We start from the raw sequence: 27,136 nt of genomic DNA on the forward strand, positions 1-27,136 counted from the left end.
ATTTACAGGTCATTGCCTGTTGTTGATGTTAGTATCTGATCTGAACACCTTCCAAATAACAAAAAGCCCCTGCCCCTTGAATCAGGAGGCACCTCGAGGACACATCACATTGTCACAAGAACTCTCTGCTGCTGGTGAGGTTCTAAATCAATGCACATGCTTAAACCAAAAGCACTATTTACTCCAATGGTGCCTTCAAACACTTATTCAGCTTGCCCATGAACCCTCTGATAAAAAGAATTGACTTTTATCCAACACCTATTACATGCAAACATCCTATTAGACACCGTTATACATGATCTCATTTAATCTTGTGAGTTTGGAATTATTATTATTCCCGTTTTAAGAATAAAAAAAGTGAGGCTCGGAGGCCCAATACTCCACAGCCAGCGAGGATTCCAGCCCAGGTTCAGAGCCTCCAGAGCCTCTTCCCGCTGCCCTTTCTCTGAAGTGCTCTGCCTTCTCTGTGCTTCCACCAGGCTCACTGCTCTCATCTGTCTCATGCTCTCCCAGCTCTCACCAGTTCCTTGCTCGTACCAGCTCCTTGACCTACACATGGCCTTTCTATTCCTCACCTGTTGAAATCCTCTTCTTCCTCCACCTTCCATTGTAAAGCCTTCTCCAATATCTCCACTTGGAATTCACCCTCCTTAGTGTTCACAGGAATCCCAGGCGATAAAGCCCACAATGAAGATCCTGTGGCACAAGCCTCTCTATTCCCCAACAGAACCTAAGCTCCTTGAGGGTAGGGCCTGTTGGTAATTTTCATGTTTGTGTCCTCTCGAATGAGTAGTGAGAAAGTGCTTGATGAACCAATAGAGAATGAAGAGGGAAAAGACTGGTGGCATTTGAATGCATCAGAGAGATAAAAGGCTCTGGACAAATTAGCTTCAAGGATGGGGTCTCATTCAGGAAAGACAAACTTAGGTATCACAACTCTGCTCTGGTCACCAAGCACACCCTCAACAGCATTCTGATTTCATAATGCTTGAAACTTAAAACCAGGATGTCGAGGAAGGAAATAAAATCATAAAATCACTTCTGTGAGAATCCTTTCATGGTAATGCGTTTCACCCACACACTGGGGAGCCACTAATTGCAGCACAAGGGGAACAAGATACTGGGCAAAAGAATAAAGTTCACTTTCTAGCATATCACAGTTAACTACCTCGTGCTTGTTTTGCTGTGACTGTGCCAGAATGCACCAGTCCTGGAAAAGATGAACTTGGCTCCTTAACCGTACCCATACTCAACACCGACCAAAGGATGCCCGAAATTGTCTTGACTGGAAATCATCTCAACCATCATCTTAGACTAGAAACAAGTAGATGGTGGCCTCTAGGTCAGGACCCCTAGAACAGTGCATTATTTTTTTTTCCCAAACAACCATTCTGAGGTTTTTACAAAAATAACCGACTCACAAACAGAAACACTTCCTGATCTATAAGCCGCTTTGAAAACAAATCATTATGTCGTTGAATATTTCATGACGGTCCAAAGCACTGAAGAAGGCGAACTGAGCGTTCACCAATCCTCCCCATGTCTATTTTGGGACTTCCAAAGCAAACTGCAAATGCCTCCTTTATTTTCTAAACGCTCATTTGCAAGTGCTAGATGGATTCTTGGTGAAATATTGCCTCCACCCAAACTGACTAAATGCAGAGATCCGGAGGTTCCGCTTCTCCAGAGTTTACAGCTGAAAGAGACAGCGAACAACTAGTGAACAAGACTTCCACCCTATTTTATAGGTGGCAAAAGCAGGGGGCACTTGCCCAAGGTCACACAGACAGTGGGTGTATGGCAGAGGAGCCACCAGAAGCCAGAGTCCTGACTCCTAACCCTAGGGGCATCCCCTGCTCCCCAAGGCTGACTCAACGCCCCTCCTAAAGCTCAGCCAAAGCTGCTGCAAGTTAGCGACGCGACCCTGGAGACTGACTTCTGTGGCTCATTCCTCTCCACACGCAATGAGTTCTGGAGCTGAGACACTCAGGGATGCCCCTCTACTCAAAAAATGACAACACAGGCATTGGCACTGCAGCTGATCGTCCCTGGCGAACCCCTTCTGGTTCAGGTGTGGCCATCGAGGACTGACAGAGAGGGTTGGTCTGAGGTCACTCAGAAAGTTGGCGCTGGCCGCGGCCGCACCTGAACCCAGGTCTCTCCCCCTCCCGCGTTCCGCTGTTTCCACTCACTACACTATGCAGATCTCGGAAACTTAAGCACACATCGCTACTGTGCAAACAGTTCACGATGGCAGGTCCTGAGCTAGCCCACGGACGCGCCCCCGAGCCGGGCTTGAGGACACGAGGACCGGAGGCGGGCGCGGGTCACCCGGGACTGGTGGTGCAGGCGGAGGGCGGCGCGGAGGAAGCCGAGGCGCAGGCCCGGGGTGTGGGGACAGGCAGTCTCCCCAAAACTTTGCGGTGCCAGGACCCCTCCCTTACCTGCAGAGGAGGTGCCGCCCGCGCGGACAAGGACCTAGCGGGCTGACGCTCTCGGAGAGGGGCGGCCCCGCCCAGCGGCGGGCACGGTCGCGGCCAAGGCTCGGGAAGCAGCGCTGCTCGGGCTCGGCTCGGGCTCCGCCTCCCGCGCCGAGGCTGCAGCCGGAGGGGGTGGCCGGGCCGGGCCGCGCCCGCGCCGTCTGGCGGCGGCAGGTGCTGAGGCTGCAGCTGCGCGGCCGCCAGCTGCCGGCGCCGCGACCCCCGCCCCGGGGGAGGAGCCCCGCGCACCGCCTCCGCTGGCTCCGAGGTCCCGGCCCGCCGCAGTGGGCGGTCCCGCTCCCACCCGGGCCCTGCCTCCGCCGCCTGCCTCAGCTCACCGCCGGGGCACGCAGCGTCCGCTGAGTACCCAGGGGGGAGACTGAGGCTGGGAGAGGAAAGGGACTCCCCAAGGTCACCCGGACCGGCGGTGGTTGGGCCAGAACTGGAACCCAGAAGAGTTCCCAAAACGACCCCCTTCTCACGCCTCCTTTTCCCCAGGAAGAGCCCCAGCTACGGGGAGCCCTGGGGGACTCGCCCCCTGACCCCCACGCCCCGCAGGTGTTCGGCTGAAGGGAGAGGGAAAGCGTGGGCCCACGGTAGGCACTGTGGACCACCTCCCCTGTCTCTGTAAACTCCTTCCGCGCTGGGAAACTGTGTTCTCCTAGCTTTCCTCGGCCCTCTCCAGCCACTCCCTCGGTCTCCTTGAGGGTTCCTCAAACCAGAAGCTCTAAAATGCCGGAGTGCCCTGGGACTCTGCACTCAGCCCTTTTCTGACCCCCTGAGCCGTCTCACCCACTCCCCTGGTTCTGGTCCTACCGCCTCTCTGAGCATGATACCCAAATGCATGTGTCTATGCACTATTTTCCGTGCTGAACTCTACTGAACACCTACGAGGTCCATATCCTGCATTAGACACTGGAGATACAATACACCTTTAATAAAGCAGTCCCTGTCCTCATGGAATGTACAGTCTAGGACTATTAAAATACAGTCCAGTTCCTGTAACAACAACCCAATCCCACGGGGCCAAGGGCACCACTCAGGCCTGCACTGACTGAGTGAAGGCCTCCTGGAGACGGCATGCTCTAAATGGAAACTTGAAAGGCCAGTGGAATTGGCCAGCGAAAGGGAGGAGTGTGGAGAGAGCCTTTCAGGTTGAGACCACAGGAACAAAGACCCCAAGATGAGAGAGATCCCACAGAGGGAGTGGCAGGAGTTGAGACATAAAGCAGGGGAGTCAGCAGGGGCCAATTCCTGGTCAAGGAGTTTGCACCGTGTTCCCAGTGCACTGGCAGGTTCATGGGAGGAGTTCTGAGTAGGGTTGAGGCACCATCAGATTGGGATGTTAGATCATTCTGGGGATGGTGCACAGGCAGATGTTAACAAGTGCATCCTTCATCCAAGGGCGGTGGGGGAAGACTAGCAGCACTTTGGAGCCAACATCGTCTGGATGAAGGCAGGTGCTCCTCCTTTGTGACCTTCATTTCCAAATCCAGGAGTCCATCCAGAAACTCCTGAGTGGCTCCATCGCTGAAAGACCTCCTACGTAATTGCACCCAAAGCTCCCTTTTCTCTCAGTGCCCCAGCCCTCTGCCACCCAGATCCACGGGCTGAGTGAGCCTTTTGCTTTCCTCACCCGTCTTTGTAGTATACAAAGTTCTGCCCCAGGAGACAGAAGCACCATAAGGGTGGAAGATTCTGAAGCCATAGTGGAAATAATGAAAGCTTTTTAAAAATCAAGTATTCTGGCTCTCTGAATTATTTCTTAACAATTGCATGTGAATCTACAATTTTCTCAAAATAAAGTTTAATTTTAAAAATTATTTTGTAGATAAAGATTAATCATCAAATTACTCTCTCCGAGGCAGTTAAACACCAAAAAGCATAGCACTTGTCAGAAAGTAAGATAAGAAATATTCTCTTGTCCAGTGAGTACAAATGTTCCCCATGGAATTTTGCCCTGTCCCCCTCCATTTCCTAGCTACCTGCGTCAGTGTCAGCCTCTCTAGGTGCTGGACCCAGCCCCTGACCCCGCTCTCCTCAGATTCTCATTCTGGTCCCTCTTGCCCCTCAGCCTCCTTTACCATTGCCCTCATGTCCCTCCTTGGCCTCTTTTCTCCCTTCACTCTCACCAGGCAATTCTATCAGCTGCATGGTTTCAGCCAAACCTTCTGTCTTCCAAACCCAGAGACACAACTGCCTGCTGGACATCGCCTAAATGTCCCTCATGTGCCCCACTCTCAACACAGCCAAAATCAAACCCACATCTTACCCCCAAATTACCCCTTTTGCATTGCTTCCCTATCTCAACTGGTAGTGGCACTTCCTTCCTCTGGGCACCTAAACTAGAAACCAAAGGGACAGTCTAGACTCTTCCTTCTTCCTGGCCTTCATACTCTACTGGCCACTAAGTCCAATCAACTCTGTCTCCTTAACTTCTCTTACACATGTCTCCTCCCCCTCATCCTGCTGCCCTTGATTTCGTTGGAGCCTCACCATTTCTTGCCAAGGCTGTAGTAACCGCCTCCAGTCTTTCCTATTTTCATCCTTCACATACTGCCAGTGATCTTTTTCAACCACAGACCTGACCAGTGACTCTCCTGCTGAAGACACCTCCATTGTTCCTTCTTGATCGTGCAGCAAAGTCTTAACTCCTTAGCATCACGTGAATCCACAGTGATCCTATTACCCCTGTGGCCCCATCTCTACCTCACCCCGCAGCTGCACACCAAACACCTTATGTTCTTAGGGTACCTTATGTTGTTAGGGTACCTTATGTAATAAGAGACACATAACATTGTGTTAAAAAAAAAAATGTAGTCTTGAGCCAAACTGCCTAGGTTCAAATCCCAATGCTGCTTTTTAACCTATGTAATTTTGGAAAAGTTCCATAACCTCTCAGTTCTTGGTTTTTTTCCTTTGCAAAGGGAGCATAATAAGAATACCTACAACCTAGGAGTGTTCTAAAAAATAAGAGTTCCTGGAGACGAAACAGCATTCATTACTTGCTAGCCAGCACTATTAGGAATGCTTCTAATCATTATATGCAGTGAGGATTACCCTACTTATTTTACAGAGAGAAGGAAACTGAGGCTCCAAGAAGTAAAGTCGCTTACCCAAGATTCCACAGCTTTAAAATAGCTGCACTGGGATTCATATGAAATTCTAAATCCTATACTGCTAAATACTTTACATAAGCTATTATGGCTTCCTTGTTTTTCTAACCTTTAACCCAACCTGTTGGACAAACTTTTCTTCTTCCTTTAAATCCTGGTCAAAAATATCTTGTCCTCCATGAACTCTTCCCAGTCCTTGCTTTGAGCCTCTGCTATACTTATGTACAGCATACAGCAAATAAAGCACGCAGCACACCCATTACAATGATTTGTTTACACGTCTGTCTTCTTGAGACCTTCTTGAGAAAGACAATGTCTTATTTATTTTTGCCTTCCTATAATCCCATAAATATTTATTGAATGAATGAATAAATCAACAAATAAAGTGTATATGTTTCTCAAGTTTTACCCTAACAGCTGTCATTTGGATATAGATTACTTTTTTTTTTTTTTTTTTTTTGAAACGGAGTCTCGCTCTTCGCCCAGGCTGGAGTGCAGTGGCGCGATCTCGGCTCACTGCAAGCTCCTCCTCCTGGGTTCACGCCATTCTCCTGCCTCAGCCTCCCGAGTAGCTGGGACTACAGGTGCCCGCCACCACGCCCGGTTAATTGTTTTTTGTATTTTTAGTAGAGACAGGGTTTCACTGTGTTAGCCAGGATGGTCTTGATCTCCTGACCTTGTGATCCGCCCGTCTCGACCTTCCAAAGTGCTGGGATTACAGGTGTGAGCCACCGTGCCTGGCCTAGATTACTTTCAATCTCTGTTTTTGTCACTATGAAGAGTCATTTTTGGTGAGAGGATAGCATCAAATGATCTAATATTAATATAGAACAAGATATAGCAAGAATGAAATTTCTCATATTGCTATGTGGTTGTGCCTTGTCCCTCTCTGAGTCTCTCCTTTTTTTAGTGACACCATGTAATAGCCCATAAGGACAAGCTGTGTTGCATCCTAATGAGACTTCCTGACCCAAACATCTGAGATTCGAATTTATTTCCCATAAGTACCATTTCAGCTAAAAGTTTGCTTTCTCTATGGCAATGAGTATGCCATTTGTCATCTGCTAAGTGCCCATACCTTCCCCTTACCTGTATCAATCTCCTTTGCACTCAAATACTTCTGAGAGCTGACTTAATAGTGCTTTTCTATACAATTTCCTTCTTAGAATGCCTAACTCTTCCTGACTTCATATCTATTGTTCCCAAAATAGAATCATTTACTGCTTCAAATTTCAGCTTTACTGTCTGCAGTGATTTAGGACAAGTTTCTGTTCTTCTTCAGAATGATCAAATTCCTTATGGTTAAAAAAACCTCGACCCTGTCATTTTCTATGGAGTAGTGTTTTTAAATGTTTTTAAGTGTTTTCGATGTTAGAAATATTTATTTTGTTTACCTGAACACAAGTAAATTGGCAATTTTAATGCCTGCAGATCAAATTAATGAGAAGTAGTATGGGTGAAAGAAAGAACACTGTATGGAAAGCAGAGGGGAAAGGAGCTCTAGGAGTGCTCTGCCACCAAGTCCCCTCACTCTTCAAGTCTCAGCAGAATGGAGGAATGGGACCAGAATGACCTTCCAGGTCTCTTTCAGATCTAAAACGACATGATTCCTTAATGGGCCTCTAAGTGGTTATTCATTCATTCAGTCAACATTGTTGAGTGCCTACTACAGACTTAAGCCTTCTGAAGTGAATCCACATTGGATAGGGGATGAAACGGTTTGGTTAAGAGAGTGTTATCACACCACATAAACTGGTTGTATGTTCTTAACATTCAAGGTCTTATGCAGAAATATAATGAGACAGTTACATCAAGGCTTCGGTGAGCCAAGACTCAGGGACTACTGGAGTACTGCAAGAGGGTTATTAAAAATAGCCCTATCTGATATCTATGCCAGCACTTCTGCTGAGCTACTTGTAGAAAAGCAGTGCCCTAGCGTTCTAGACCCTAGTTCTGTCCCTCTCTTGCTATGTGGCTATGGGAAAATCGCATCACCTCTCTGAGCTACACTTTACTCCTCTATAAGAAGAGGCAATGATACCTGATGACAACCAATGTTCCCTGAGCCCTAAACCAAATGATTCTTTGAGATTAAGGAAGCTAAAATGTTATCAGTCACGAAGAGAAGTACTGCTGTTGGCAAAAGAAATTGGGTGATTATCATGAGGATTATATTACCTCCTAGGGACAATTAGATTGTTGCTTTACAGAGAGAAAATTGGACAGAAAAACAATATGTTCTTACTCCCAAGATTCTAGGACACAGAAGCAGACATTCACTGCTCACTTCTTAAAAATGAATTGTCCAATTCACTGTATAATACTAAGAATAGGGAGTTGAGCTAGAAAGTTCATTATCTGTGTACTGGTGAAGAGAGATCAGTCTCCCAACACCCTCCAGACCTTGCTTGACTGCTTATCATAGTCGTTCTCCCAAAGATGATCTATTTTTACCTTTTTTTTTAGTGGTAGGGCAGGAGGATGGAAAACATGTCTCATTTCTGGATTGATTCCTTAGCTGTCACCTAAGCCTTGTCTGCTTATATTTCTTTTCCTGTTCCTAATCGCGTTCTCTGCTCCTTGATAAAACTGGTATTCGAATCTATTGCTAATGTAATGGACATAATGACTCAGTTAGAAACAGAGGAAGGCAATAAGATATTTGTATAGAATTGGGAATGATTATCACAAGTTTTAAAAAATATTCAAGCTCTTTATGTCTCTTGTCAGATGAATTTTTATCTCATTCCTTAAGTGATAAATCTTTCAGTGTTTTGAGAGGCAGCTTTGAAAAGATAGGACTGGGTTCAGCATCTATTAATCTTGCCTTTTTATCTCTTTTGTAAAATTCTCTCTCTTTTTTTTTTTTTTTTTTCTGCTGGCTCAGCTCCTGGGAGATCAGCTCCCCAGAAGAAGGCATGTCTTGAGGTTGTGGCCAGCATCAAGTGTGGCCCTACCCTGGTCTTGACAACTACATCTGGCCACTTCCCATAGGCTTCATTCTGCTTTGCATCTGCTGGGTGACTGCAACTCCCCACTACCACCGTGCTCCCCACAACCCCCGGGGGCAGATGCCACCCTCTCTAGCACTATTTTCTTCATCTCTTTACTTTTGCATAGACTTTTCAGTTTGTAAAACACCAAACAGAGCAATCATCTCATCTTATTCTCTCAACAGCTGCTTGAGTTAGGCAGGACACACATGACAATCCCCACTTCACAGATGAAACTGAGGCAAGCTCAGAGAATTCAAGCGACTGGTATGAGGTCACAGAGCTGGTAAATGGGATTCAGATTCAGGTTTATTTGGGAAACTGAGCTCTATTGTTGGGGAGGAAAGATGGCTGTATTAGAACTGTGTTATAGAGAAACTTCCTAAATCACCTTAGCGTGCCTACCCAGGGGGCTTCTCTGAAGATGGGGGGCCGCCTTCCAAGCCCTTCTCTTACCCAGCTCCCTGCTGAGGGGACCCAAATTGTGAGCCATACAGTGAATGGGGCATAGGACACTGTTACCTATAGCTGGAGCCCAATCCCACACAGACAATCGCAGTGTAGGATTGGCAAAGGGCGGTGTTGCTGCCACACCGTCCACCATTGCAAGAAGGACAAAGGCCCAGGAGCCTGAGAAGTAGTCAGCCTCGCTAGTGAGTCTGCAGTGAAGGCTTTCAATCCTGGGCTACCTGAGGGGCCCAGCTGACCCCAACTGAGCAGGACCCCTCAACAGGAGAGGAAGAACTGTCCCTGCCCACTTCCTGCAAATAGCTCTGTGGGAAGACCCCTGTCTCTGTCAAGACCTGCCCCTGTAGAACCGAATGTCACAGGTGGGCCAAACTATCCCTTGAGGGTCACACCTAGCCCACACAGCATCTTTATGTGGGTTAGAAAAAAGCTTCCCCTCTCAGATACCTTTGTGAAAATGAGAAAATATGCTTCCTTCCTTTGGGCCAATGTAGCTCCACACCAGGGTACACAGCTCAGCAAGTAGATGTTAGCTCCTACTAATCCTCTCCACCAGATGCCCTTGCAATAAACAAACTACACAATGGCACACAGCAGCCCAACCCCACCCTATTAATTCTGGGAGTGTCCAAAGATCCTAAAAGCCTCTTCCACCTCACCTCAGCCTGGTGGACCCACCCAGGTAGCTTTGTTCACCACCAGGCCACCGGAGAAGCATCCTTCTTTCCTTTCATGATCGCTGAACTATTGTACCCAAGAGGCCACAAAAGCCCAACTTACCCACTTGTGGATATAAGTAGCCAAAGCAGATCAGAGCTTATTTAAAGGGAGTCAATAGCTTGAAGGAGCACAATCAAGACGAATAACTAAAAAAGAGGAATCACATTGAGATCAATTTAATAGAAGAAAAACTAACTTTTTAAAATCAAAAATGTAAGGAGATTCAAGCAGAGACTAGAAAGAAATGATGAAAATGAGGAAAAATTGTTTTTGAAACTTAAATACACAATTTTTTAAATTTGCAATGGTGGAAATGAAAAATGTAATGAACACCACTGAAAACTGATTTAATGATCTGAAAGATGAAAAAGGAGAACTACCCCACAGTACCAAACCAAAATTAAAAAGAAATAGAAATTATGAGTCAGAGGATTTTAAAACATTGATGAAATATCTAGAAGATATGCAAATAATAGTACCAAATGGAGGAAAAAAATAACAAAGGAGCAAAGCAATAACCAAAAAATAATAGAAAAAAAGACTAAGCCCATAGTCTTGAATTATCAGATAAAATTTATGCACTTGAATTACCTATACATTAAATGTATGGACTTGAGTTATCAGGTAAAAAAGACTCTAATTTCTACACTGTATTAATTTTAAAACACACACCTAGAACTTCCAGTCCTGGGCATTTCACTGAAAAGGGTAAAATGTCAGGAGCAGTAGACTATAATAAGTTATTTATGTATGATTTAATACTTGAGCAACAACTTTAAAAACTATACAGAGAGATACACTCAAAAATACTTTAGATAAATCAAAGTAGAATTCTTTAAAAAGCCCAAGTACTCCACAGGGAGGCAGGAAAAAGAAAAAAGAGGAGTGAGAAATGGGGAACAAACAGATGGGAGAGAAAGCTTCCAAGACTTTCCCCTGTGCAGAAAGAAAAGAAATAACAACATAGCAGAGTTAAGTGCTAACATTTTAATAATTATATTAAATGTAAATAATGTAAATACACCAATTAAAAGACAAAGATTGGCAGAATGGATATTTAAAAATATATCCTGGTGAAATTTCTGAACTCCTAGAATAAAGAGTAAATGTCATGAGCTTCCAGGCAATGTGAATAGCTTACCGAAGGAGGAAACAGAGCCCTCTGGAATTATGGATCCCACAAATCGTCCTTGCCAAATTTTATTGAGACCTAATATTTGTTAGGCACTGTTCTAAGTGGTTTATCTCATTTTAATAACCCTATGAATTATATATTAATATCCCCACTTTATCAATGAGAAAACCAAGGCCAAATGTTCCCCTGGTCACTCAACTAGTAAGAGCTTGGATTCAAATCCAAGAAATCTAGTGAAAGAAACTAAATAATAAGTCCAAGTCAGCTACTGAAGGGGAGAGGGATGATAGAGCTTCCAGGCAGAGAGAACAGCCTATGGGAAGGCTCTAAGGATGGAAAGGAACACCTATTAGATGCTATGTATTTTTAATATACTAACACAAAAACTCCAACAAGCAAGTATCATGTGTCTTTTTTGCAGATGAAGAGACTCTGCATGGTTAAGTAACCTGCTCAAGATCATCCAGATAGCTGGTGTTGGTGATTGAGTCAGAATTTAAATCTGGGAGGGTTCTGCTACCCTCCTCTGTTCTGTCAACAGTTGAAAACAGCTTTTGGAGCATATTTCCCATGGTGATTGTCTTTCTCACTCCAATAGTTTTGCTGTAGTGATCCAGAAATTTAAATTTTAAAGAGCAAAGGGCCTGTCCTACCTTTCTAGGTTATTTTGGTCAAGCCTGCTCTGGGTCTGAGAGATCTTCACCTACAAAACATAGAATTGGACTATATCAGTGTTTTTCCAACTTTGGTAGGATTCTATATTCAACTCAAATCCTACTAAACAGAAGCCCCTTGTAGAGTACAGGTATAAGCAGAGTAAATCTGAATGAAAGTAACTGGGGGATGTTGGGGAGGCACTAGACTAGCCTGGACCCCCTCCAGCTAACACATTCCCTAGATTCTGGAAACAGTGCATGGACAGTCCCCAGACGCAGGGGAAAGTCTTGGAAGGTTTCTCTCCTATCTTCGGTGTAGGATAGGGAGAGGGAGGGATGATCTAGATTTTCTTAAAAACAAGGCTTTATTCATGTTTTGTTACTATGTACTGTGTACTGCAACACTGTGTCAGCCTGTTCTTTGAATCAGAGGGGGATGTTCTGGAAAGGATCTGGGCCGTGGAGCCAGAGGTAGCTTGAATGCCAGCTCTTGTTAGCTTTATGACCTTGGACAACTAACGTAACCTCTCAGTTTTCTCATCTTAACACACAGATAATACTGACCTTGAAGGGTGTTGTGAGAATTAAATTACCTAGTAAGGATAAAGCACCTAGCACAGGCTCTGGGGTGTTGCAGGCATTCAATAAATGGCAGCTATTGTTATACATTTTGAAACTCCCAGATCTTGACACTTTTAAGTCTGCCTTTTCTTTTGAAATTGGTGGAGTTTGGGTCTTTCTTTCTTCCTTTTTTCCCTTCATTCTTTTTTAGGCAAATTGACTGGTATTAAGAAAGATGATACTTCTTGCAAAGGAAGTTTCCATAAAAATAACATGGTCTGTAATCCCAGCACTTTGGGAGGCTGCGGTGGGCAGATCACTTGAGCTCAGGAGTCCAGGACCAGCCTGGGTAACATGGCAAAATGCAGTCTCCACAAAAAATACAAAAGCAAGCTAGGCCTGGTGGTGCATGCCTGCAGTCCCAGTTACTCGGGTAGCTGAGGCGGGAGGATGGCTTGAGCCCAGGAGGTCAAGGCTGCAGTGAGCCCAGATTTTACTGGGCTCCATTGCACTCCACCCTGGGTAACAGAGCGAGACCCTGTCTCTAAATAAATAAATAAATAACATAGTGACTTATGAAAAACCATGTACTTATTGATGCCACTGAAGACATTATGTGTTATTTTCATAATCTGGATCCTGATTAATGACCAGTACACACGCTGATTAACCTGAAACCAAAGAGCAAATACTCACAAAATAATTCATTGTTAAAACATAATTTTTTTTCAAAAATAAAGGATGATTTTATGAGTCTACTATTGACAGACAAAGATAACCTTACTTCACAGACTTCCTGTCTTAAAATAAGTAATGTCTGGTGCATCATTATGTAGTTGGAGGCCTAGCCCGACCTTCCAGAGTGTAGGAAGCCTAGGAGTATACTTTACTGAAGACTAAAATCATGGCAGATTTCCTACAATGGACCATGAATTCCTGCCACCTCCCATGAAGCTTAATGGGAGAACATTTCAGAGCATATGGTACTTTGTCAACTGATACTAATGTGTCCATTAGTGCAGCTCCAGAGGGAATTTCAGTCTGTGCCCAGAGAATGGTCACTTGGGGAACAGAAATAGCTACTTATTTAACCCCTTCTTCCCCCATAACTCTGTCCTTGGTTCAGCCACCCCCTCCTGCTTCAGCCCTACCAGGAACAGGCATAGAATAGGGGTATGCCATTAATGGTATCTGTGTTACCTACACTGAACCATAATCCCTTAACACGCACCACCTTGATGTCCTTTGGAGCCCTTATGCAGACAATATCTCATTTGACCTTCATAATACTCCTGAGTGAGGTATCGGTATCCAATTTCACAGCTGAGGAAAACAGGAACACACAGCAGTTAAACCATTTGCTTGAGGCCAGAGGTAAGTGACAGAGCTATGCTTAGTCCCAGTGCTATTCCCCAAACTCATGCTGGCTGTATAGAGGCATCTACTTGGCCTGACTGAGTTCTATGAATTGTTTTGCAAGGTGTGGCCCAGATTAGGTATATGCAATTCTGTTCACTCATTCAAGTAAAATTTTATTTTTTACTTGAGCTCAGGAGTCCAGGACCAGCCTGGGTAACATGGCAAAACGCAGTCTCTACAAAAAATACAACAGCAAGCTAGGCCTGGTGGTGCATGCCTGCAGTCCCAGTTACTTGGGTGGCTGAGGCGGGAGGATGGCTTGAGCCCATAAGCTCCCAGCTTATGGGTAAGGCACTGTGCTAAGTGAGGTGGAATAGTGTCCTGGGAAGTGCATAGACACTGGAGTCATCCAGCCCATGGATGTATGGACATCCTGGCCTTAGTAAGTGCTCGTAAAATGCTAGTTACTTTTACTGAGAGGTGTTACGAAGGATACAGAGATGAATCAGCCATGGTCCTGACCTTCAAAAAGCTCTACTAGGAGACATAACTGTGATAGAAAGTAGAATGTGCTTTTTATCATCAGAGGTACAGAAAACTTCTAGGGCCAAACTATGGGTTGAGGTGTCCTGCAGAGCCACAGCAAATTCACAGGGTTACAATGGGATATTTAATTTTTCAAGGGAAACATGGCGACACCCAGAATCTACTGGACATGTGCAAACTACTAGCTCCAGGCAGTTCTCAGATCATGTTGCATTCCTATGACATCATACCTTTGCAAAGCTGAGTTTTTGTTAGTCGCTGTGATAAAAAGCAAGCACTTTTTTTGCGCAAAACCCAACATGGAACAGGAAATGTGTCCAACCTGATCCAAGGTTTGAGAAGTTGTACAGCATCCAAGAGGCACACACATCCCATTAGTAACTTACCGTGGTTATTTTAAAATTAAATAAAAATATAATATTTAAAATGTATGTGCACTTTTTTCAAACAACTACTAAATTATTAGGACTTCATTGCTTATTAAGTTGTTTGGATCTAACTACTTAACCTATGGAACTGTTACACATTTATTTTCACCTGGGGGTGCTACGAAAAATTACTGTGGGCACCACGAAACAAGAAAGTTGGGGAACCTCTGCTCTCAGGGATTTCATAGCAGGAAGTCACTTTGAGAGGAGAGAGCTGGAACTGTGAAGATCAGGATAGACTTTGAGGAGGAAGTAAAGCCAACATTTGAAGCAGGTGCTTTACCAAAGTAGGGGTGCTAGAACACATTATAACAGTTTATAATGGCTCTTCCCTGGGAGCACCCAAGATCTTACTAAGTGGGGAACTCGCAGAATTTTTAGTAAGCCCACCAGTTGAAAAGGCCTCCTTTTCTTATCAACTTTGAAGAGTAAAGGATTTAGAAAATATCTCCCATGAGGTTGCAAGCAGGAGACATCCTCGACTTTCTGCACCATGGTCCCAAGATAAGACTCCCGCTCTCTGGGATGATACATAAACAAAAGTTGTTTAATACAGCAAAGATTTACTAAAATGGGATCGGTTCCTGAAAATCTGTGGGCAGAGTTTTATAATCAGACAGGTGGGCAGCCACCTCCCTGGCATTGTCAGGCTGCTCTCCGGGCCACAGAGACATGGACTACCCATAACGCAAGTCCTTTCATTAAAAACCATAAACCAGGCCGGACGCAGTGGCTGACACCTGTATTCCCAGCACTTTGGAAGGCCGAAGCGGGCAGATCACCTGAGGTCAGGAGTTCGAGACCAGCCTGGCCAACATGGTGAAAGCTGTCTCTACTAAAAATACAAAAATTATACAGGCGTGGTGGCCCATGCCTGTAATCCCAGCTACTCGGGAGGCTGAGGCAGAAGAATCACTTGAACCTAGGAGGCAGAGGTTGCAGCGAGCCGAGATGAGAGAGAGAGAGAGGGAGAGGAGAGAGAGAGAGAGAGAGAGAGAGAGAGAGAGAGAGAGAGAAAAGCATACACCGTTTTCCTTTGAAATCAGAATTAAAATCCCACCGTTGTTGTGGGTTATTCAAAAGCTAACACTCAGTGATCTCTTTTCTCTCTTGCACACTTTTTTCACTCACTATCCGCGCAACCATTTGTCCTTGTGTAATACTTTACACTTCTCAATGCACCATCCCACCTAGCATGTCCTTTTACCCTCACAATCATTCTGAAAGGCAGAAAGGACAGATGATATAGCTCCTGTCTTACAGATGAGCAATCCTGGGCCTGGAGAGATTAAGTGATGGCCCTGGAACTTTTCTAGTCTATGCTTATGCTAAGTGAAAGAAGCCAGACTCAAAAGCTACATACTCTATGATTCCATTTATTTAACAAAGGCAAAACAATAGGGACAGAAAACAGATTAGTGCTTGCTTGCCAGAGTGTAGGGGTTAGGGAAGAAGCAAGGGGGAATTTTAGGGACTGATGGAACTATTCTGTATCTCTGTGGTGGTGGTGGTTACACAACCGTATATGTTTATCAAAACTCACAGAACTGTACACTAAAAAGGGTGAATTTTATTAAATGCAATTTTACTTTAATTTCTAAAATTGAAAAAACATCGGCGGCCACCATCTTGGAACGGGAGGCGGAGCAGAGCCGACTGGGAGCGAATGAGCGGGCTTCCGCCGCCGCCATGAACCCCGGATATGACTGCCTGTTTAAGCTGCTTTTGATTGGCGACTCAGGCGTGGGCAAGTCATGCCTGCTCCTGCGGTTTGCTGATGACCCGTACACAGAGAGCTACATCAGCACCATCGGGGTGTACTTCAAGATCCAAACCATCGAGCTGGATGGCAAAACTATCAAACTTCAGATGTGGGACACGGCGGGCCAGGAACGGTTCTGGACCACCATTTCCAGCTACTACCGGGGGGGCTCATGGCTTCCTCGTGGTATATGACGTCACTGACCAGGAATCCTACGCCAACGTGAAGCAGTGGCTGCAGGAGATTGACCGCTATGCCAGCAAGAACGTCAATAAGCTCCTGGTGGGCAACAAGAGCGACCTCACCACCAAGAAGGTGGTAGACAACACCACAGCCAAGGAGTTTGCAGACTCTTTGGGCATCCCCTTCTTGGAGACGAGTGCCAAGAATGCCACCAATGTCGAGCAGGCGTTCATGACCATGGCTGCTGAGATCAAAAAGCAGATGGGGCCCGGAGCAGCCTCCGGGGGCGAGCGGCCCAATCTCAAGATCGACAGCACCCCTGTAAAGCCGGCTGGCGGTGGTTGTTGCTAGGAGGGGCACTGGAGTGGGACAGGAGGGGGCACCTTCTCCAGATGATGTCCCTGGAGGGGGCAGGAGGTGCCTCCCTCTTCCTCTCCTGGGGCATTTGAGTCTGTGGCTTTGGGGTGCCCTGGGCTCCCCATCTCCCTCTGGCCCATCTGCCTGCTGCCCCGAGCCGCTATTCTGTCAGGGTCCCTAAGGGAGGACACTCAGGACCTGTGGCCAGGCAGGGCGGGGGCCTGCTCTGCTGCTGCCTCTAGGTGACTTTCCAAGATGACCCCCCTACACACCTTTCTTTGGAACTAGGGCTTTTCTGTCGGTCTCCCTCCCACCCTCATGTGTGCTGCACTGGGTTTCTCTCCTTCTCCTTCTTCCTGCTGTCCTTCTGCCCAAGAGCTGAGGGTCTCCCCGGCCTCTATTGCCCTGGCTGCAGTCAGTGCCCAGGGCCAGGAGAGTGACCAGGGGATCCAGGGCCCTGGGCTGGACCTCAGGACAGCCATGGAGGCCACAGGGGCCCAGCAGCCCACCCTTTCCTCTCCCCACCACCTCCTCTCCCCTCCCACACTCCCACCTCCAGCCGTCCAGCTGCGGTGGGGTCTGAGTATATCGAGGGCGGCTGGGTGGGTAGCGGCGCTGGGCCTGTGTCTTGAGCCTGGAGGGAGTCTGCTCCTTCCGCCCTCTGCCCTGCCAGAGACAGACCCATGCGCTGCCTGCCCACCGTGCCCCTTAGTCCCCATGTCAGGCGGAGGCGGAAGGCCCACTGTGCCAGAGGCTGGGCACCAGCCTTAACCCTCACTCTGCTAACACCTCCTCCCTTTCCCCGTGGCAGCACACCTGGCTCACTCTTCCCTCGGTCTCTGGAGCCCACCAGGGAAGGCCCTCATCCCCTGCCGTTACTTCTCTGGGGAATGTGGGTTCCATCCAGGGTTGGGGGCCTCTCTGCCCACCCACTCTGCACCCAGGATCCTAGTCCCCTGCCCTCTGGTACAGCTGCTTCCTGCAGGAAAGCAAGTCTTTGGTCTCCCTGAGAAGCCATCTCCCTCATGCTGTCTCTTGCCTGTCCCACCTGTGCCCTGCCCTCCAGCTTGTAGTTAAGTCCCTGGGCTGCCCCTTGGGGTGCCCCCCGCTCCCAGGTTCCCCTCTGGTGTCATGTCAGGCATTTTGCAAGGAAAAGCCACTTGGGGAAAGATGGAAAAGGACAAAAAAATTAATAAATTTCCATTGGCCCTCGGGTGAGCTGAGGGTTTTTGCAAGGAAAACAAAAAAAAAAAAAAGAAAAAACATCAAACCAGTTCAAAAAAAGGGGAGTCAGAATGTCTAATGAGGAATTAAATTGAATGCCAACTTCTAGGCAATACTAATCACCACCTCTGTTTCCGCTAGAAAATATCAAATAAATTCGATTGAACATTAATGGTATATAAAATGGCTCTGTTTAGAGGGGACTTATAAAGAAATTTGGAGTGCTTTCTTCAAGGTTGGTGCAAGGTTAAAAGAGAGGCTACCCATAGAGGACAGCCAATACATGGACAATGCAGTTCATTTTAAATGCAAATTAAAATGAATTCTCATTTCTCCACTGTCATAATGGCAATTTCAATAGTATCTGAAGAGTAAGAATGAGTCAAAAGACAATGGATCAATGTCTTCAAAATTCTGAGGGAATTGTTTTCCACCTAAAATTTCATAGCCAGCCAAACAATTGGTCAAGTGGACGACATAATAAAGATACTTTCATACTTTAAAAATCTCCAGAACAATAAGAACACATGGACACAGAGAGGGGAACAACACACACCACGGCCTGTTGGGGGCTTGGGGGTGAGGGGAGGGAACTTACAGGGTGGGTCAATAGGTGCAGCAAACCACCATGGCACACATATACCTATGTAACACACCTGCATGTTCTGCACATGGATCCCTTTTTTTAAAAAAAAAAAAGAAGAAAAAAAAATCTCCAAAATTTTACCTTCCATGTATCTTGTCTTAGGAAACAACTGCAAGAGCTTCTGTAAAAAATTGAGAGTAAACCAAGAAGGAAAAAAGATATGGGTTTCAGAAAACAGAAGTGCAAAATAGAGGAGAGTTGAAGGGAACTGGGAAGTGGCAGGACAAGAGCTGTGCATTGCAGCAGGGCTGGAAAACAACCATTCCAGATTAGCACAGGAAGGACAAGGATTATGAGAAGGAAGTTTGCATGGGAGAAAAGAACCACTGGTGTGTTTAAGCAGAAATCCAAATGTTGATAGGTACATCACATATATTTTGGAACACTTCGGGAAAACTAGTAATAAATACAGAGAAAATTAAACAAATGAGAAAAACACACTAGAGAAATTACACCAAGAAAAGCTAAGGATTGTAAAAGAAAAGCTAAGGGTTGTATAAGATATGTACTTCTTGGCATAGCAGTGAAGGAAATTTGCAAAGTCATAATAAGTAAACACTGGCTATCAACTGAACAACAACAACAACAAAAGCAGTTAAATCTGGTGATTGATGAAGGTGGGAAGTGGGGAGACAGTATAAGAACTAAGAGCTCATCCTACCATAGCAGGAAATATGTTTCTATTATTTCTATAGGTAATGTTTAAAATTGATAAATTAATATATAATAGTATAAGCATATGATTTAGAAATGTGGAGGCAAATAAAATAGAAAAGAGAATAATTAAGTGTGGTTCCCTCCGGGGAGAAGAACAAAGTGTTAGAGAGAGATGGGGCAGGAGACTGCCATTCCTTTTTAAACACTGTTGTTAAACACCTCTATTATGGTGGGAATATTTATACCACAGAAATAAACTCCAAATCGGGGCTTTTTCTTTTATTTATTTCTTTATTTAGAGACAGGGTCTCACTCTGTCACTCAGGCTGGAGTACAGTGATATGATTATAACTCACTGCAGCCTCAACCTCCCAAGCTCAAATGATCCTTCCACCTCAGCCTCCCAAGCAGCTGGGACTACAGGTGCATGCCACCATGCCCAGCTAATTTTTTTGTTTGTTTGTTTGTTTGTTTGTTTGTAGAGACAGGGTCCTGCTATACTACCCAGGCTGGTCTTGAACTCCTGGGCTCAAGCAATCCTCTTGCCTTGGCCCCCCACAGTGCTGGGAATACTAGGCGTGAGCCACTGCACCAGGCTGCTTTTTTTCTTTCCCAGAGACCTAGTTTACAGCACACCACTGGTTCTCACTGGTTTCTTTTATAGAAGTATTACTTTGATACAAATAAAACTATTTAAAAAATAGGATGGTATTGCCCAGTTGTTATGAGGGCTTAAGAAAAAGAACTTTCTCATACACTGCAAGTGAAAGTGAAAATTGTTGCACATTTCTAGAAAGAAATTTAACTATATGCATTAGAAGCATTTTAAAAATAGGCCAGGAGCAGTGGCTCATGCCTGTAATCCCAGCACTTTGGAAGGCTGAGGAGGGTGAATCACTTGAGGTCAAGAGTTCCAGACCAGCCTGACCAACATGGTGAAACCACTGTCTCTACTAAAAATATGAAAATTAGCCAGGTGTGGTGGCAGGTGCCTGTAATCCCAGCTACTTGGGAGGCTGAGGCAGGAGAATTGCTTGAACCCGGGAGCAGAGGTTGCAGTGAGCCAAGATCATAATCATGTCACTGCACTCCTGCCTGGGCGACAGAGCGAGAACTCCATTTAAGAAAAAAAGAAAAGAAAATATATATATATATAATATATATAGAAAGAAATATATGTATATATTTATGTATAATATATGTAGAAAGAAATATATGTATATATTTATATATATGTAGAAAGAAATATATATATATATTTTTATATATATAAAAGAAAAAATTATATATTATATATATACAGAAATTTATCTTCAGGAAATTTATGGGGATTTTTTTAACCTGTCTAGCATCCCTCCCTTTGAGAACTCATCCCTTTCTTATTCAATACTAATCTTGTTTATCTATGTGATTTGAGGGCAGCTGACCCCATCCACAAGGTGCACTAAGGACTCAGTCTTGGCTAATTAGAGTACTGCAGCCCTGGCTATAATGATTGGTTCAAGGATGGCATGTGACCCAGGCTGGGCCAATCAGTGTTTCCCCGAGACTTTTGCAGGAGCTGTCACAAAAAGGTTTTTTCTCTAGAATCGTGAGTTATGAAGACTACATAAGCTTGCAGCTGCCAGTGATGACCTTTACCACTCTGTGGAGAGAGAGCCTGCCTGCGAATAAAGCCTACGCAGAAGAGAGGAAAACTGAGACAGAGAAAGAGAAAGCTATAGCACTTGACGGCGTTGCTTGAGCACTTGAATCCAGCCATGTTTGAAGCCAATGTATTCCTGAATTTTTCAGGTATTACCACAGTAAATTCCATTTTTGTTTAAAATAATTTGACTTGGTTTTCTGATACTAACAGCCTAAAGAGCTCTAATACAGAAAACACCATGAATAGGCCCAGTGATTTGTTAACAAGAATGTTCATCAACATATTGAACAGAATATTAGGAAATTGAATACAGGTTCAACAATAGGATACTGTTAAATTATGGTATATCCATTAAGTGGCACAATAAATGCCTTATTGTAGAAGAACAACTAATGACATGGAAAAATGTTCCCAAAATATTTTTGAGTAAAAAAATGTAGGTTTAAATAGATGTGTTAAATAATCCCATTATTGTACATGCCGTATAGCCCATCTATGTATATAAAAACATTAGATACTGGCAGGACCAGTAATTTTGCTTCTTTTTATGACCAGTATATGTATTGTAATGAACATGTATTACTTCTATTATCAGGAAAAAAATCATTAAAATTATTATCTTAACTTTTACTCAAGTTAGTATAAAGAAACATGGAGGCCAGGCACAGTGGCTCATGTCTATAATCCCAATACTTTTGAGAGGTTAAGGTGGGAGGATCACTTGAGGCCAGGAATTTGAGACCAGCCTGGGCAACATAGCAAGACCCTATTTCTGCAAATAATTTAAATATTAGTTGGGTGTGGTGGCATGCACCTGCAGTCCCAGCTGCTCAGGAGGCTAAGGCAGGAGGATTGCTTGAGCCCAGGAGGTCGAGGCTGCAGTGAGCTATGATCATGCCACTGCACTATAGTCTGGGTGACAGAGCAAGGCCTTGTCTCTGAAAAGAGAAAAGAAGAAAGAAATATGGAATTTGTGAATTTATTATTCTAAACTGTATTGTTCAGTGACTCCAATATCAAGATGCACATTGGAAACGCTTTAGAGTTTACTGCTAAGAAAATTATTTGTCTCTTTCGACAAACCTCCATGCTTCCCTTAATCAGTTAATAAAAGCTATCTAACTCATCACACATTTCTTTTTGCCCAGGCTGCCAAGAAAATCAGTTACCTTTAATGCTAAGCGATGGCAAGTGTTTCACTGATAACAACAAATCCCATGGCTTCACAGCCTATCCTGCTGGTTTCCAGATCTGTATTTATGTACCATGCCATTCACCCATTGTAGGGATACTCTAAGTGCTTTTTTGCTTTTTTATTATTTTTTAGTTTGTTATTTTGTTTTTAATTTTCTTGCTTTTAACCATTTTTTCAACATGGAAGTGCTTTTTAACATGCTGTTCTTCCCTTCCTTTTCCATTCAGTGATCTCCTCTTCTTCTTCAAGACCCAGGCGACATCACCTCCTCTGTGAAGTGACACCCAACAAGTGCAGACAGACTTAATTTTTCCCTTCCTCTGTAGGACTTCCTATTTACCTCTATGACAGCACTTAGCACATTACATTATAATTGTTGACATTTGTGTCACTAGAATGTGTGCTCCTTGAGGTCACGGTATGAGTCTAAGGCCTTTTCTATCCACGACACTGTCCAGAACACTAATCATTGCCCAGAAAAAGTCAAGTTATCTAAAGGAAGCTATTCATCCCTGCACTGAATAACAGGGGACACCAAAATCATGGGAGCTCCACAAAGAACCAACTAAATACCTTCTGGATGAGTTTGTCAGAATGCCTAAACCGGGGTGCACACTGTCCGTGGTGAACCTAATTCCAGACACAGGGGTCATAAGAAAGTTTTAGACTTCTGAAAAAGCTATGGGTGAAAGTCTGGCCTCAAGCGATCTGACCACCTCAGCACATTGGGAGGCCAAGGTGGGTGGATCACTTGAGGTCAGGAGTTGAAGACAAGCCTGATCAACATGGTGAAACTCCGTCTCTACTAAAAATAAAAAAAATAGCCAGGACTGGTGGCCCACGCCTGTAATCCCAGCTACTCTGGAGGCTGAGGCAGGAGAATCGCTTGAACCAGGAGGCGGAGGTTGCAGTGAACTGAGATTAGGCCACTGCACTCCAACTTGGGTGACAGAGCAAAACCCTGTCTCATAAATAAATAAATAAATAAATAAGCAAAAAAGAACGAAAAGAAAAAGAAAAAGAAAGAAAGCCTTACACAGAATAGCTTCTAGGGAACATCAACAGTGCCAACATTTCATTGGACCTAAGGCACTATCAATTGTAAGACATATTCCAATCTCAGAGGTTAAAAAGGTGTGCTTCTTAGAGAGTCAATAAGGTATGGCAAGTGCTATGGACCGAATGATGGTGTCCCCCCAAAATTCACATGTTGAAATCTAAACTCCAATGTGGTGGGGATTTAGAAGGTGGGGCCTTTGACAGATGATTAGGTAATGAGGGTGAAGCCCTCACAAATAGGCTTAGTGCCCTTATGAAGGGGCTGAGGAGACTGGAGTTAGCACCTTCCACTCCATGAGGATACAGCAAGATGTCAGCAGTCCGCAACCCAGAAAAAGGTCCTCACCAGAACCCAACCATGATGACACCCTGATATTGAACTTCCAGCTTCCCAAGCTGTCAGGAATATTCCATTGTTGATAAGCCACTCAGTCTACAGTGTTTTGTTATAGCAGCCCAAAAAAACTAAGACAGTAATTTGCTTAATGCATGCCTCAAAGAGAAGCCAGGAGGAAGGCAGGGCAGGCTAGAGGACTCTAAATACTCTAAACTCTGAAAAGGTTATACAGGCCCACCAGGTCCCCATTCCTGCCCAGAGAATTTCAACATTTTTTTTAAAAAGCACTGAACTATAAACTAAGTATAAAGAGGTCCAGTAAAGTTCTGATATTTCCTGTGAGGATTACTTTAATGTTTTTAGGAAAGCATCAGGTATCAAATGTTTTCCAGACAAAATGATGTTGGCAGGTGGCCCTGCATTGCTACTGCCCTGAGCATGCAATTGGTGTGCCTACAATCGGTCATCTAGTACTGGAGGAAGGGAAGGTTGGGGGCTGCAACTCAGTCCACTCCATATAGAGCAGCCCCCACTCCACTCCATGACCATGCAGCTGTGAATGAGTGGCCTCCAGCACCAACATCTGCCTCAATTGCCTACATCTGCTTTGTGTGAGCTTCAGTTACTTCATTTATAGAAATGTAGACTGACTCATCCAGTGGGTCTCAAACTCGAATGTGCATCAGAATTATCAGCAGGGTTTGTTAAAAGTCAGATTGCTGGGCCCTACCCCAGAGTTTCTGATGTAGTAGAATTTCTTTTTTTTTTTTGGAGATGGAGTCTCGCTCTATCACCCAGGCTGGAGTGCAATGGCACAACCTTGGCTCACTGCAACCTCCGCCTCCCGAGTTCAAGCGATTCTCCTGCCTCAGCCTCCTGAGTAGCTGGGACCACAGGCATGTGCCACCACGTCTAGCTAATTTTTGTATTTTTAGTAGAGACAGGGTTTCACCATATTGGCCAGGCTGGTCTTGAACTCCTGACCTGAGGTGATCCGTCTGCCTTGGCCTCCCACAGTGCTGGGATTACAGGCGTGAGCCACCGTGCCCGGCCTGATATAGTAGAATTTCTAACAAGTTCCTAGATAATGGTGATGTTGCTGGTTCAGGGACAACACACTTAGAATCACTGACCTGATCTCCATTATTCATTTTATAGGGAAGACGCTGGAGCACCAGGAAGGGAAGGAGGAAGGAGCTTGCGAAAGATCACACACTAAGATTTTGGTCAAGTCAGGCCTAAGTCCCTTCTCCTCACTATGCTACATCAAGTGGCCATCCCTCAGGTAGGCAGGTTCCCTTAGCCGCCAGCCAGAGAGGCATGGTTAGGGTCTGATAAGCACTTTGCAGCTACAAAATTTGTTTTATATTTAAATTTTAAATACAGTTGCTAATAATCCAATGAGACTCCTGGGATCATTAGGCTTATTAAGAAAACAAATCCATCCCATCAAAACTATTATTTCTCTTTGCTTTTAAAACTTGACTTCTCTTTCCTCCTCCTCCTCCTTTCTTTTTCTCTGTTTTTCTTTTTTCTCTCTGTCTACATTCTTCAGAGCAATTTGCAGTAAGATTTCCCCAAAGACTAATATGTTTACAAGTTCTCTTTTGTCCTGAGTCCTAGTGTTTCCTTCACATTTTCCGGTAAAACTCCATCCTGCTACTGCCTCATCCATTATCACAGAAGCAGAAGAAAGACACCTAGGGCTGGAAGTATTGGTGCACACAGCCTTGCAACATAAAGCCCTACAGAACGCCTTCTGCAGAATTCCAAATTCACAGCAATTAGGTGAAAAGACATACCCAAGTAAAGGCTTGTTAGTCTGAAAATTAATGTTATCATTTAACACAGATTTTCTTAAATGTCTATTATGTGCAAAACAGCATGCCTCACTAGTAACTGGGGTCTGCCAGTACTGGGTTTTCCTTTTTGTCTGAGCCTTATTCTGCTTTTAAATGTGCCATTATAAGTCATGGTCCTATTCCTGAGCACCTAATACATGTCCTTTGCATTGTTTAGGAGCTCAATAAATGTTTGTTGAATTGAGTTGAATTTAAACCTGGGTGGGCCCTGCTGATAATTATTAAGGACCTCCCATTTTCCCCATTACTTGGTAGCCTGAATAGGCTATATATTTTCCCAACCAAAGTCTGGCAACTTTATCACGGTACCTAAGTAAGAATCCTCCACCACCAAGTATCACAAAACTAAAGGGATTAAGTGTAACCCACTTGGGGGAAGGCATAATAAAATAAAATTGAGCTGTTTAAAATGAAAAGTATAGCCTGGGCAACAAAGTGAGACCTTGTCTCTATAAAAAAAATAAAAATTAGCTGGGCATGGTGTGGCATGGGCCTGTAGCCCAGCTACTCAGCAGGCTGAGGCAGGAGGATCCCTTGAGCCCAGTAGTTGGAGGTTACAGTGAGCTGATTGTGCCACTACACTCTAGCCTGGATGACAGAGCGAGGGTTTAGCACTGTCTCAAAAATAAATAAAGTAAAATAATAAAATAATCTCAACAATGACTGGAGATGAAAGGAGAGGACTCTAACTCTTAAGACTCACTTGCACAGTGATGCAGGAAGGTGCCAGAGATATAAAGAGCAAGAAATAAAATTTTGTCAGGAGAGCTATTATTTCAGAAATTGAAGAAGGTAGAGGATTAAAAAGTAAACATGAAACTTATGGGGAAGCAAAGAGGTGTCTTGGGGATTTAACATGGTTCTTGAACCAAGAAGGAGGAAGATGAGGGAAATTCTGCAACTTGGGAAATTGAGGTAAGGGGCTAAAGATGGAAGGCAGAGGACTTTAAACTGGAGCTGAAAGAGTGGAGCATGAAAAGACTATGCTTCTGCAGGACCATGGGAGCCGAAAGAAACGGCTCTGGGAAAATGCAGGAAAACCTGAGTCAGCAAAGATCGCCTCGAAGGTGGAGTAACTGGCAATGACTACAAAAGCCCAATTATGTGTGGAGCTCTGTTACATTAAAGGGAATGAAGACACACTTTCAATCACTTGCAAAGCAGGTGTACTCTAAACCAGTGCTGCTCGAACTTCAAAGTGCACACAAATCCCCTAGGGGCCTGCTAAAAAAGATATTTCATGGCCCCACACCCCAAAGATAATGATTCAGTAGGTATGTGGTAAAGCCCATAATTTACTTTTTTCTCTCTCTCTCTCTCTGAGACAGGGCTCTCTCTGTTGCCCAGACTGGAATGCAGTGGCCCGATCACAGCTCAATGCAACCTCTATCACCCGGGCTCAGGTGATCCTCTCACCTCAGCATCCCAAGTAGCTAGGACTACAGATGAATGCCACCACCTCCAGCTTTTTTTTTTTTTTTTTTTTTTCCAGATACCAGGTCTGGCTGTGTTGCCCAGGCTGGTCTCAAACTCCTGAGCTCAAGCGATCTGCCTGCCTTGGCCTCCCAAAGTGCCCAGCCCTTCATTTAATTTTTTTTTTTTTTTTTTGAGACTAAGTCTCTGTCGTCCAGGCTGGAGTGCAGTGGCACAATCTCAGCTCACTGCAACCTCTGCTTCCCAGGTTAAAGCAATTCTCATGCCTCAGCCTCCCAAGTAGCTGGGACTACAGATACGTGCCACCACG

The 27,136-nt window shown here is 44.7% G+C and overlaps 2 protein-coding genes across 4 annotated transcripts in view; one reads left to right on the top strand and one right to left on the bottom strand.

The window, feature by feature from the left end:
- FRMPD1 (FERM and PDZ domain containing 1) overlaps nucleotides 1-27,136 on the bottom strand; it is a 146,237-nt gene that overhangs the window by 96,069 nt on the left and 23,032 nt on the right. For 2 of the 3 annotated variants that reach the window (XM_055092027.1, XM_003805118.4), the window contains exon 1: nucleotides 2,445-2,646. The exons of the other annotated variant lie outside the window; for it this stretch is intronic. The gene's annotated coding sequence lies outside the window, so the exon portion shown is untranslated. Of the gene's footprint in view, nucleotides 1-2,444; nucleotides 2,647-27,136 lie in introns of those variants that run through there. 3 annotated transcript variants of the gene reach the window in all.
- LOC100990173 (putative Ras-related protein Rab-1C) lies at nucleotides 16,097-17,977 on the top strand. Its single transcript, XM_034967445.3, is given in 2 exon segments — nucleotides 16,097-16,388; nucleotides 16,390-17,977. Coding segments are annotated over 2 exon segments (606 nt in total). The 5' UTR covers nucleotides 16,097-16,151; the 3' UTR covers nucleotides 16,759-17,977.

The sequence above is a fragment of the Pan paniscus genome, chromosome 11 (assembly GCF_029289425.2).
Source record: "Pan paniscus chromosome 11, NHGRI_mPanPan1-v2.0_pri, whole genome shotgun sequence".
In the NCBI taxonomy this organism is placed as follows: domain Eukaryota; kingdom Metazoa; phylum Chordata; class Mammalia; order Primates; family Hominidae; genus Pan; species Pan paniscus.